The sequence below is a fragment of the Thamnophis elegans genome, chromosome 1 (assembly GCF_009769535.1).
Source record: "Thamnophis elegans isolate rThaEle1 chromosome 1, rThaEle1.pri, whole genome shotgun sequence".
NCBI classification, from domain to species: domain Eukaryota; kingdom Metazoa; phylum Chordata; class Lepidosauria; order Squamata; family Colubridae; genus Thamnophis; species Thamnophis elegans.
In genome coordinates this window covers 86,988,010-87,002,161 of record NC_045541.1, presented here as the reverse complement: position 1 = coordinate 87,002,161, position 14,152 = coordinate 86,988,010, and the positions used below count along the sequence as shown (strand labels likewise).

General features: G+C 37.7%; 1 protein-coding gene across 2 annotated transcripts in view; it reads right to left on the bottom strand.

The window, feature by feature from the left end:
• AMPD3 (adenosine monophosphate deaminase 3) overlaps window positions 1-11,227 on the bottom strand; it is a 61,706-nt gene extending 50,479 nt beyond the window's left edge. Inside the window, exons 1-5 of one of the 2 annotated variants that reach the window (XM_032233701.1) lie at window positions 10,969-11,227; window positions 10,288-10,379; window positions 5,938-6,163; window positions 4,568-4,763; window positions 1,680-1,845 (exon numbers count right to left, since the gene is read on the bottom strand). In XM_032233701.1, coding sequence (XP_032089592.1) covers window positions 1,680-1,845; window positions 4,568-4,763; window positions 5,938-6,163; window positions 10,288-10,309 — 610 coding nt within the window. In that variant the 5' untranslated portion in view covers window positions 10,310-10,379; window positions 10,969-11,227. The remainder of the gene's footprint in view (window positions 1-1,679; window positions 1,846-4,567; window positions 4,764-5,937; window positions 6,164-10,287; window positions 10,380-10,968) is intronic. The other variant, XM_032233709.1, reaches the window with a different exon arrangement.
• Between the last annotated feature and the right edge of the window lie 2,925 nt (window positions 11,228-14,152).

The window sequence follows — 14,152 nt, the reverse complement described above, 5'->3', positions numbered from 1 at the left end:
GCAATTTATTGATGTGTTTTGAAATCGGGGCACTTGGTACCATGGCTATTATTATTATAAACTTTATTCATTAAATATGAAACTTAGTCAATTGAACATTTAAAGATGTGTCACAAATACCATTGACTGGTGCTAATGGTTGATACGGGTTATACCTTTGGGAGTAACTCTGCTTCCACACCAAGCGATGCAAGGATATTTATTAAAATATATGTAGTACCACCACCCAGCAGGTACATAAGCCATTTATTTGGTTTATTATTATCTACACTCTACCATGCAACAAAGTGTATTTATATATTGAAAGGAAGACAAAAAGCACACATCTCGGGGGGGGGGGGGTTAGCTATGAAACAGCCATTTTCTCTATATTTTTTAAACCCAAATCAATTTTAGGAGCAATTTTTAAAGTAATTAAAGAGGCATTGGCACTTGTAGCAAAATGATAGCAACATGTTAGTAACATAAACCCCACCCTTTCCTACATGTGTGTGACATCATGGCAGATACATGGTAAAAGCAGAGCTTGTGCTTTTCACTTGACCCAGCCTACACACACTTCTAATAATTAAGATTCTTTTTCACCTTTTAGTCCAAGAATGGGCAAACAACCAGATCTGGTTAGGATATAGAAAAACTATTCACTATTCCAAAGATTTTAAAAGGGGAGTTATGCTCTCAGTTAATGATAACTATCTTTTCTTTATATCCTATTTTAATACTTTCAATTGCATCTCCACATTAATATAGCAGGTGATGGTTTTCTTGCTTACATTAACTACCATTAATTCTTTTATTTTGGCATGTCAAACTCTTTCTTAATGCATAGGGAAAAAAACTAAAAGCAAGTAAACTGATTTTTGTTGTAGGAAATTCCTGCATTACCTAAAAATGTAGTGCACAGCAATTGCCTATAGCTGTCTATAGAATATTTACTGAAATATAATATTTATATTGGTCTGTGTCCATGTGCTTAGAAATCAGCATGCATTTTTATGTGAGTATCAATTAAAAGGGAATTGTATGGATGAGTGATTGTTAATTAGAAACCTGTAATTCATTCTATTTGAAAGGAAGAAAATATACAACCGGTCGTCTTCATGTGTAAATCAGACTGAATACGGTACATTTTAAAAACTTAATTGATTCCAGGTTACCATTTTATTTCTTTTTTAAGCCATTATCTGTTAGTTTTCTTTTTGCTCAGCTTGTTGCATGACTGTGGGCTATAAAAAAGTTGACAGCTTTAAACAATCAGTAATCCAACTGCAACTTAATGAACAAGCTTTGCATATATATCATGGCTATTTCATGGACTAAATATTGTAATGGAGACAGATTTCAGATTGCTGTATTATAATTTATATACTCAGAATACTGTACATGAGCATGTGTTTTTTTAGAACTTCTACCACTTTTTAAGTGCTTATTTTACTTAAAGAAGTAAATAAATACTTCTGGCTAGATTTACATGCTGCAAAAAAAAATCAATAGTTTCATTTGTTGTCATTGAGTACAATTATGGTTTTAAGAAATGACATGCTTTAAAAAGTTAAATACAATTTGGATCATGACATTTAGTTTAACAAATCAAGTTTAGGGAAGCCATAACTTAGCTCAATGGTGGGACTTGGCCAGAAATCAAAGCATTATTTTTTTTATAATTAGAGCTAATTTACCTGGGAGCACTTCATCTTCAGTTTTCCATTTTTCATTTTTCATACTGCACAAATATTGTGCTGTCGTCCTTGGAAAACGATGGTAAGCAAAGCGGCAATACTTCTCTCGAATAAGTAAAGCTTTTGCTAAATTTCTAGCAGCTTGTTCATAATCATCAACTGTAACCTGAAGGGAGAGGTTATACAGTTATTAATTAAAAGTATAATCCTAATCCAAAATGAATGTACTTGGAAATGTTTCTCTTTGAAGCAATACACCTCTGCCAGGCTATAGGAAAATCCCAATAGCCTCCTTGCCTAGTGACTAGAACAGCCCTCTAACCATTTTCCAAAGACATACCAGAGTGTCTAGCTCACCATCTTCCCACAGGGGACAGTGGCTTAAGCTAAATGTTCTATAAGTGGTGTTTCCCTAACATCCCTCTTCAAGACACTCTTTCTACACAACGTAAAGAGTGTTGATGGACTTCATAAAAGTAGCCTGAAGTTACATGCTCTGGGTCGGCAATATTGTCACTCCAACCGGAATGTGACAACTTGCTACAGCCAATTTGCCGTGGCCAACTCACTGCAAGACAACTTGCCACAGTGAACTCACTGTGGGACAACTCACTGCTGAACAATTTAACAATTCTATTTAATTATTTAAAACAAATTTAAAAATATTTTAATTCTTTTCCATTCACATTTCATTCCGTCCCTTCTTTCTTTAATGATTCTATTCCATTATTTCTTTAATATTGGTGTATTTCTTGTCCTGCAGGGAGTTGTCCTGCATTAAGTTGGCCATGGCAAGTTGGCTGTGGTGAGTTGACCATAGTGAATTGTTTTAGATCTGATTCCAAATAGTTCTGCTGTTTTCTATGGAATAATCCCTTCCCATTTCATCCCTGAACGCCTTCCCCATGTTCCACTTCTCTTTTGGCAGCAAGAGAGACCAGAACTTTTGCATCTACCTTTTTTTTTTAAAAAAAAATGTTTTTCAACCAATTAACTGAGTGCAAAATCCTAGTTTACAGCATTAGTGGACAGTATAAAGGCTCAGTTCTTGAACTTCTGTAGCCTGTGGGGTTGGGACTTGCCTTTCTGTGCGGTCTCAAGTTATTCCTGATTCATTGCTTCATCTTCTTACATTCTAAGAATACTTTATACTTCCTATGCTTATCCTTACAGCTAACCAATTCTCAAATTCCATCTGTTTCCATCTTGGAAAAAGCCAAACTCCCCCTGCCAATTAGTGATTCATAACCAACCAGTTAATCAGTCAACTCACAGTTTCAAAACATGCTTTAAAGTTAAATTGGTCAACAGTAGAACAGAAAATGTAAAAAAAAAAACCTGCAGTGTATGAAGTAACCAATTTGTACCTGCCAACACCAATAAATGGGAACAACAAATAAATAAATTCACATACTGGATGACATTAGGCAAGACTGGAATTTCAATTGAGGTGGCCAACCTTCAGCCATTAATGAGTTTCTTAAATATATGGTTATACATATTGGATCATTTATTATATGTTAGATTAAAATTATGAGAAGTTTTCTAGATTAGTGATAATTAGCATTCTAAGGCAGTTTAAATATTGAATATTCATTTCAATTAGAGAATAGTTGTTATCTTTGTACTGAAATAAGTCGGAAGTCACTTTTTAAAAATATTTGATGTATTTTTGTCAACTTTTAATTTGTCCCATTATTCCCCTCGCTATTTTCCCTTTTTGTTAGTTTGTATATTAATGTTTGTTCATGAAATACAATAAAATGCTTATTTAAAAAAGAATACTGCATGTGAAAGTTGAATGAACACAGTGCAGCGCAGTCATATTGGGGACACATAATAAGGGTGCAACTGTAGGGGATATAAATATTTAGAGTGGGCATGATTTCCTGCCAGCTCTGGGGTGGGAAAGCAGCTGTCTGCATGCAGCCTATATTATTCAAGAATGCAGGTGGGAGTCAATTCACAGAATGCTCCTTCATTCAAAGGAATTCCCTGCATATAAAAAGCTAGAAAATTGTGACAGAATGCTTCTCACTAATGCCTTATTAAGTATCTTGTGTGAAATTGTTGTACAGATGGGTATTTAATTATCCACTTCTATCTGCAGTCTGGCTAAGATTTATCACTTCAGTGAGAATCAGAGATAGAGACCAGATATTTAAATTTTAAATCAGAGATGATTTAAAATATAACTTTGTAAAACAATGTGATTAAGACCTCAGCTAATTCAGTAAATTCAAAACACATTTCCAGAGCTTTGGAAATTAATGGTTCAAGAAATTATATTCAGATCTAGGCTTGTATCTGATTTCAAAGGACTTGTTAGAAAGGATCCTTTCAGTTTAATGAACACTATTACTTCATATCAACACATCATACAAGTGAAGATGTAATATCCTATTTGTTACCTGAAACTAGGGTCAACTGGACATTTCCCTCAAAGTTATTTGACTCCAACTTCATACCTATTCATATTCCTACTAATAATATCCTGCAAATGGAATGAGGCCAATATATGTCACTATGGAAAATATGCTTCGACTTCCTATTTTAGGTAATGTCTAGTTATGTTGTTTAGCAGTACGTGCCTCCAGTTGAGGATTAACATGAAGAAGAGAGTGAAGTTAATGATTGTCTTTAACTACTACAGGAATACCACAGGACAAATTGTGTACTCCAAATGTATCATTTGGAATATTGTATTTCTATAGCAGTATATTACATCTTTCTTCAGTACAACAAAGCTATTGGCCATGACAAAATTCCCATGGCTGCTTACACAATTCTACACAAGCATAAGCAAATAATTCAATGTCATGTTATATATACAATATTTAATTTATAAGGGGAAAAACCCCATTGCCATTATCTATCTGTTTGCTTACCCCAGCACAGTAATCCCCACTAATTGTAACTCTTTGAAATTCTGGAACATCATATGTCCCTTGGATAGGTTGAAAGGCACCTGGAAGAACTGGAGTAGGAGGAGACACAGCAGGAGTAGCTGATGGAGGCTTCCAGTCTTGCAATGGAATTTGTAATGACAAGGACTGGGATCGAATCATTTTGAAACTTTTCTTCCTAAGTATACGTAACACACAAATATAAAGTCAACAAGACATCAATTTAAGGCAACAATTCTTCTAAAGAATAATACACACATTTCTTTATTCAAAAGGCTTTTTTTCTACTTCATGAATCCACTATGTTACTTCTGTCTCATGTAGAAATCTCATTAGAAATATTCAAAACAGGTATTTATGAAAAATATTAAGGATTGTAAAATATGGTACTATACAGACTCCTGAAAAAGTGTTAGACAAATGGTCTCTTGAGACTTCAGTACAAATGCTTCATTTTACAATGTTTATCAAATGAGCAATATTTGTAAACTTATTTCAAGATTCACAGTATTAGAATGTAAACCTTTTCACTGTTGTTTGAATGAATTTAGAAGTTATTTCCCCATATTAAAAAGCAATACTTTTGTTTAATTAACTTGCTAAATATTTTGACAGAAGAGAACATAACTAGAAGGGACCATTTAACTGATTATGTGATGCCCATAAACATCTTTTGTATAAATGTCTCAGCCATCTATTTACAGCTGTTCATTGATTACTTGTCCTCTGTTCCTGGTGAGAAAGATAGAGAATCATAGGGACAAGTATGAACTTCAACAATAGTCAAAGGGTGAACAATTAAAAAAAACTGAATATGCATTTACCAAATGGGTATCTGCAGGGAATGAACTTGGGTTTTATGTAGGCTCATACTTGCACATAAGCTGTATAAGTAGTAAGATGAACTGGACTCCTGATTCACTCACTTTAAAAAATTTCTGTATAAATTGATTTCATTTCTAAATGGCATTCCCTACCTCCAGTTTAACTGAATAAATCAGAGGTGGGTGGCACTGAATCCATATAAATAAGAAGAATTAACAGAAAACAGATCAACCAGGATCAAAGTGGATAAACTCAGTTACCGTGGCAATGGATGTACTGTCAAAAAGATCTGAAAGACCAGTGTAAGGTCTTTCATCATGGAGAAAATATATTTATAGGATTTGCAACTTGATGGCATATTATGAGTCAATCAAGAATACATCATCAAAAAGACTAAAATCATATAAAAGCCAATGGCAGGATTAGAGAGTTACAACACTTCATATTATATCTGATGGTATCAAACAACTGTTCTTAGCAGACCTCAAATCTCCTTACTAAAAATTCTTCCACTCTGTCAAACCTACCTTTTGGTAGTTTCCAAAGACTGCTGTTCTGCCAATTCCTTCTGAAGTTCTCTTTCTTTGGCCTCTTGTTGCCCAATAGGACAATCTTCAGGCACAGTGAAAAGGGACAAGGCATCTTTGCTATCTTCTTCTCGAAGAACCTTGGCAAAAACTTTTTCAGCCAAGATTCGCACTGACTCGTCAACTTCAGACATGTTTAACTTTGGGAATTGTCTGGGCATCTCTGCTATGAAAAACACATAATGTGTTAATTCTGCTATTCCTTTTATTAATATAAAATGTAATAAATTCACACCACTCTAGTAATTTACAAAAAGCACATTTTACCTTAAATTCTTCCATTTTCTAGTCATCCTAGCAAGCTTTTCTTATATGGGTAAACCAGTTTTAAAGACTTGAATAGCTCAGCAGGAATTGCTAAAATTAGGTGAGCTTCAAATATTCCTGTGCGATACGTGTGAAAGATTTTCTAATGAAATGTTTTCTTTCCAGTTTCCATATTCATTTCTTAGTCCTAAATGTATTAGGTGCAATTCAAAAAGCCTCTGCAGTTATGTAAAAAGGATGAATGCCTGTTTGTATGATCTGCTTATCTAGGTCTGGGAGGTGTTAGCATGTCATGTGACCATCCTAGGTCCAAAACAGGCCTCCATTTGGGACTAAGGTAACCTTCTGTCACCAACAACTCTATCATGCAAGCTGCTTACCAGAAGCTTAACTGTACCTTCTTGATACTTGGACAAATTCAAAGCCTTAAAATGTCCCTGGGAAAATGTGTCCCTTGTGTGAACTCTGACTTAGTCTGTTGTAATCTTTATTCTTCCCATGAAACCAAAAAGAGGATGGGAAAAGGTCTCAGACAAGTGGGCGTGGATAACCCCTCCCAATGCTGCCATCATGCCCAAACACTGAACGATGGTGCCAATACTGATTGCACTACTGTGAATTGGTAAATTACAACAGGAAATTGCAGCAGGGAGGAGTGCTGAGAAAGTAAGCAATTTAAAACTGTTTCAATTGTCCCCAACCCTGTACTGTTTGCACACAGGGTGTGTGTGTATGCAAGATTAGATAGATAGATAGATAGATAGATAGATAGATAGATAGATAGATAGATATAGAGAGAGAGAGACTCAAAAAAAGGACATGACTAAATTAACAATGCTGTGGAAACATAATCAGTGTGTGATTAAAGTTAATACAATTGACCTTTTCCATACCAAATGTAACAACTGAGAAGAATGTAGATTTACATTGAATAACCACAATTCAGTGCTGACTTTATGTGCTGCCATACTATTCTGGTGAATCAACTTTTCTTAAGAATTTGATTCAAAAACTGAAACCAGCATTAATAATACATCTTGGTGGCTATCCAACATAAATTATTTGTTTGATAGTATTGTCTCTTTCCTTCAGGAGTTCCAGACAATGTATTTGACATACTGTCTTCCACTTTTCCCCACCGCAACATTGTAAAGTCCCAGCTCAACATCTTAACCAGGACGCCTTATTACTCTACATACATTTGCAATGGATATTTCAGTATTTCAATGCTTCATTGTTTCTACAGTTAATAAAATATTTATGCAATGAAATATTTAACAGCATAAAGTATATTTAGTTTTCTTTGTTTTACACCCATATGCAGTAAGAATCAGGACACAGCACAAAATCCATTAGAGTACTTTAAAGGTAACGTACTCAAGGCTATTTGCCTTGGACCAAAAACCCAAAGCTAAACTCAGCTGAAAAACTGAGTGGGCATTTTGGGTCATTCAAAGTGTATGTCTCCAAGACATACAAGACAAAAATTGCAATTAGCAATGCAATTAGCAATTTGCAAGCTATTACTTTAACCTGCTGTCATGTACAGTTCTTGAATTAGGTTTACCACTTTGGTTAGTAATCCCAGAACAACTGCGATTTTGCACTTAAGAGACATTAACATTTGGAATTAGTTTGCTACAGATTTGAAATTCTATTGTCTTTAAACCCCATCAGCAGCCACTTGGCTATAGACAAGAATAAGATTTGGAATTGGGGAAGATGTATTTTTAAGTCAGTTAGGATGTATTTTTAAGTCAGTGGGGTGATGTGTTTCAAATGTGAAAAAGTCACAATTGTTGGCAATATTTTTTTCAGAACTGGCTTGTTATTATCTTCTTCAAAGTTTGAAAAGGAGTTATTGACTGGCTTTGCATCCAAGGCAGATTTAGGAATCCCAAACTCCTGGTTTCTAGTTCAGTGCTTCAAACGCTGTAAGACCTGGGATAAACAACCTAATATGCATAGGCATCCATTCCTTATCACAATGATGAAATGATGAAACTTATCATGACATCACTACGCAAGCTTCAACATCACAATATCACACACAATATCCTAAGGAATGACGTTTGCATCGTGACATGCATTTTTAATCATTAATCCTAATTCCCTCTTGCTCCCCAGGAGATTTCTTTACCCATATAATGAACACACAATAGAACTAAAAAATCATATGCTTACTTTTTGCTTAGCCATTGTTCTTAACCCAGCATAATTTAAAGAGGTATTATGTTGTAAGAATAATACCTCAAACTCTGAAGGAAAGATGCAGCATAAATTTAGCAATCTAGGCCCATCTTTTTTTTCTACTCTTTTTCATTGTATTCATTATGTCAAACAACTATCACAAGGACTGGCTTTAGTTTGTTCTGAATGAAAGCATCTTGTTACTAAAGTAGAACTATGCAAACTTATTTGAGTCAAATATAACATTTGGACTTGAACTGATATGCCAAGCACCATACTTCAAGAGTTGCAAGAAACAGGTGAAACAAATACCAATAACTCAATTTGATTACAATCCAATTTAATTATAATGAATGAATTATATTCAAATTATATTAAGCGAAAGTGATTACTTTGGCTTAAATGAATGTAAAATAGGAATTGAAAGTCTCATTCATTTCAATGAAAGAGTTAAATGAGATTTTTAATTTCCCTGACTAATGACAATAGAATTTTTAAAATAGATTTTAAACATTGATTGGATTATTCTTCGAGTCATCTGTTCAGAAGGAAACAAAAGCAAAATCAAATATAGTTTTGATCTGATATTTTTTTTCCTTAGTTGGAGTTTAACAATGCCAAAGGGCATTTTATTAAATTCATGAAATTTGGTTAATTTCATCCTAATAACAGTTCCTAACATTAAATATTCTGATACTTTGTAAAGAAGGAAAGCATTTTAACGTTCATATTTCTTTATAATGGGCCTATTGTATTTTATTTCCTGTTTCTTATCTCTGTAAAAAGTTTCCAATAGCACTCATTCAAAGTAATATCCTGTACAAGCAATGCAAGCTTTAAGTACAATCCTTTGTTCTCTATAGAATTATACATATACATTCTATTTACTAAATGAACAGAAACTTCATTACACAGTTACAAGAGATTTTATTGCTGCAGTTATATCACGTATGTGTATGTGTACACATACATATATATCCCTAACACTATAACTGGGCTTATTATTAGCTAAAAAAAAAAATAAGAAGGAAGCTGGTATTTCCAGGCCACACACTTTGTTACACACAAATCAATTTCCAAGATTAAATTTGGTGAACCCTGAGAAATTCAGGACATGCTGTGATGTGCAGTACTCATGAACCACTGAAGCTGCCTAAATCAGATGATGTCACTGCATCTGCTTCCTCCTATATATGCTTACCAAATTCATGATCTGCAAAGTATAATCTTCAAAACAGGAGTGAAAGGAGTTGCTTAATAATAGCAGGTGAAAAGGAATGAAAGCCAAGATGCTGGAAGAGCCCTGAAATTACAGTATGTAACCAACTGCTTGCCGCAAATTACTTTTTCTCTTGTCCTTTAAGAAACAATGCCTGCATATGCTGTATTTTTTGCCTTTTTTCTCCCCCTTCAAAGTTAAGATGATGAGCTGGTCCTTCGTTTAATCTCTTCGGAGTCGGCGGGCTCCTTTCTCCTTTCCAGACGTCGAGACCATTTATGGAGTGAGATATACTAGGGCTTGAATATTTTATATTACAAGCCATTAAAGGGAGAAAAGCGGGGAAGATGGTGTGCAGAGAGAGCGCGGGGAGACCAACTGGGAGAACGCAAGCCAAGCGATGGGAGCCCCAGCCCGGGAAGGGGATTCCCATCCCATCCCACCTTCCCACCCACCTCCCAGTCCGGCTAAACAGTTCTGCAGGTGCTCGAGCACGGTTTGCATCCGTCCCGGGGACAGCGGCGTGGCCGCAGCCCCTTCCCGCCCTTCCCCAATCAGCTCTGCGCTTTAAGCCCAGCCGCCTTACTTTGAGCAGTGACGCAGCAGAGACTTACCTAGCGTCCCAGGGGCAGTCATGTTGGAGCTCGAGGCACCGGGCTGCTTTTGGCTGCTGGGCAAGGAGGTTTCACACCAGCCGGTCGGCCTGCTGTGGGAAGGAGGCAGAAGGGGGAGGAGCCGCCGCGGTCAGAAGCTGCCGCATACATCTCGCCCGGATGCCGCAGCTGCCGCGGCCGGCTAGAAAGCGTAGCAGTTGGCCGGAGCGGGAGCAACGACGCCTGCTCCGTCAAGACGCTCCCCCCCCAACCTCCCGCTGCAGCCCCCACCCTCTCTTCTTCTCCCAAGGGCTTGGCAACAGGCCAGGCCGGAGAGGTCTCCCATGCAAACATTGCGAGTCTTTCCGGATGCGGAGAGGCTCGTCCCATGCACCGCCGAATGCTGGCGGACACCAAAGATGCGCGCGCGCTCCTCTGGAGGACGTGCGTGCGACCCCTACAAGATGCTTTCCCCCAACATCCACCACCACCACCTCAAACGCTGCGAGGGTTAAGCCCGACTCTCGGCTTCCCTTCTCCTCCTCTGTCCACGCTACCTTGTCTCCCTCCACCCTCGTTGCTCTGCCCGGCTGGACCGCCTCTGCCGGCGTTGAAAGTCCACCAAGCCCTCGCTCGCTCGCTCTCTGTTTCTCTTTCTCCAGGGTAACAATGCGGAAGGACGAGAGTACCGCAGCCTCTAACCTCAGCCGGCGTTCCTCTCGGCGGGTTCTCTCTCGGGCGACCGCGTCTGGAGGGGGAGATGGCTGGCTCGTCTTCCCCTGCGACGCCAGCCGGAGCTCTTCTCCTTGAATCCGGCGCGTTGAAGAGGAAACTTCGAAGAACCGAAGCCGGCTCGGTCCCCCTGGTGAAAAGGCAAAAGAGAGGCGCGGCGGCGGCGACACGCCTTGCAGGAAAGAGTCTTGGCCAAGGCTGAGGGCGCCTCCTGGCTGGAGTTAAAGCGCAGGCCGGCTGCAGGTGATCGCTGGGAGGCCAGGCTAGTGCGCGCTTCGCAACGGCCCTTGAAGAACGACGGGGGCCAGCGGCGGGAAAGCTTCCCTCTCACGCGAGATGTAGGGAAAGGGGGAAAGGCTGTGTGTGTGTGGAGAGGGGGTTCCTGGACTAAAAGCAGCTCTCGGAGGGAAGTCTTCGGACCGCATCCGGAGTCTGAGGGGTGTTCTTGCCACAATAAAGTGGAGACTGCGGTAGGACAAGTTGCTTAAAGAAAAGTTAGGGGGGGGGGACTTACAGTGAAGGATGCCCCAAAGGTGATTTTTTCAAGAAGCAACTGGACTTTCTGGTTTTTCTCTGAAGACGTTTCTCTTCTTGTCCAAGAAGCTTCTTCAGCTCTGACTGGATGATCAGAACTGAAGAAGCTTCTTGAATGAGAAGCAAAACTAAACTTCTTCAAAGAAAAACCAGAAAATCCAGTTGCCTTTTTGAAAAAGCACCTTTGGGACAGCCTTGGATGACTGAGAATCTCTATAGACATTGAGGAAGGGAAGAGCTATGCAGCCATTGGCATCTCTCCAGATGAAATCAGTGGCACTTAAGGTTGTGCCACTATGCTAGGATGGTCCATTATGCTCCATGGTTTTTGCTGTGAGGAAGGTGATCAAGGACAAGAAGATTAATTTGTGGTATGGATGCAACAGTCCTCAGCTTAGGACCACAATTGAGCCCAACATTTCTGTTCTTAGGTGACATTTTTGTTTAATAAATGTTGTTCCATTTTACGACCTTTCTTGCCACACTTATTAAGTGAATCACTGCAGTTGATAAGTTAGTAATCTAGTTGTTAAGTGAATCTGGCTTCCCCATTGACTTTGTCACAAAAGATGATCCCATGACTCTGGGATACAAGCAGTGGCCATAAATATAGACCAATGGCCAAGCCTCTGAATTTTGATCACATGATCACGGGGAGTCGTAACAGTGAAAAATGGTCCTAAGTCACATTTTTCAGTAACTTTGAACGGTCATTAAATGAACTGTTATAAGTCAAGGGCTACCTCTATGTGAAGATAATGTGATACCAATTACCAGGATCTGAAGACAAAGAAAACTAATTCTGTACTACAGAGAGACAAAGGATTGTTCTATCTGGGTATTCCAATCCAAACCCAAAATAGTAAGGCCCAAAGTTTAATAACATGTATTGAAAACTTCCCTGAGCATTTTGGAGAGTGAGTATCAGAGGTGAGTTGCTCCCGGTTCGGCCCGGATCAGGCAAACTGGTAGTTGCGGCAGCGGGAGGCTCTGTCCGGATGCTTCTGCACATGTGCAGAAGTGTTGTGGGCGAGCGCACCCAAACCAGTACTAAAAAATTTGGCAACCCACCACTGGTGAGTATAGGTCATTTATAGATGACCTATACATTTAATCAATCAATAAACATATTGAAGCCTAAGGTCTTAGAGTTCTATAGTTCTATAAATGGCAAGACAGTTAATTGGACTTTTTATACAATTGCCTTGTCGCGTTTAAAAATTGCAGTATTTAAGCATTTAAGAATCCCTATTTAGAAATAAAGTACAACTTCCAACTCCGTGGAAGGAAGCCACAGTTGAGATATTGTGATGTGGGATGAGAGAGAAAGAAAGAATGTATCCATTGTATTCTGATGTGAATTGCATCCCAATGGACCAAAAGATCTTTAAAAGGATGTGAGATCCTGAATAACAATGTTATTAGGAGAAAACTTAATGTGAAGATATCTGGGCAAAATGGGCAGATATCTGCTTCAGTAAGATTAATATATTCATTCTAAATTATTGTTTTTTCTCATTCTGTATTTCATCCAAGCTAATTTATCCCTCTGCTCATCAGTCCCAAAGAAATATATTTTATAGTTTTATTACACCACCTCTTTATGCCAAAGGGATTCGCCACGCTAGCATCAGTATTGTCAAATTGAAAAAATAAATTAATGAGTCAACATAAATGCTCGCTGAATATGTAAAATAAATCCCGTAGGAACAGAGTGATGGCATTGGCACATATTAGAACAGAAACAGCAAATGTGAGACTTACTGGAGTCACAGATCAATTTGACAGATAATTTTTTTTGTTTTGTTTGATTTAATATGTGATATATATATATGAATACAATCATTTTATTTATTCAGTGGCCAACATTAAATAAATCACTGCTTAGTACAATGTAAAAAACTAGGTTGGATTCTTGCAAAGGCCATAGTTTTTTTAAAAAAAACATATGGTTAACTAAAATAACCTTGACTAAAATATAAAAAAGCAAAAATAAACTAATAAAATGAAGTAATTTTATATAAGATTGAATAACTTGTAACAAACTGCTGTCCCAGTCTACTCTCTCCTACTAAATCCCACAAAACTATATTTCCTAAAAAGAGTGACTCTCCTTTCTGTGAATAAAAGTTTTAATTTTAAAACTTCATCCTTGGTTTCCAGGTTGATGTTAACCAAACTACATAACCTGCCAATATTTCTATATCAATCTGGGACAAGGTTCAATATTGTACTACTTAGATTGATTTCCCCCTGATGAAAATAGAATAAATCATTTTATTTTAAATCAGTAAGTAAGTTTTATATATAAATGGAAAATATATTGAAGATTTACTTGCTATAACATGCTGAACATACCTCCTTTTCATCACCAACTAATCTTATATTTCCCCACTCTAGAGTATGGCCAGGACCCAAACAGAAGTTCATTCAGGAGCCTTTTCCCCATTTGAAAAGCTGGCCCCAGTGTCATATTGCAAACTATTTTGGAAACTCACATTAAAAGAAGCTTGCCAGGAATCTTGCATTGAAATCTCTCTTGATTGGTGAAAGTAACTTGGATTCTGGTCCATTTTTAAAAAAAAAAAATGCTTCAATAGCAAGAAAACCAAAACTCAAT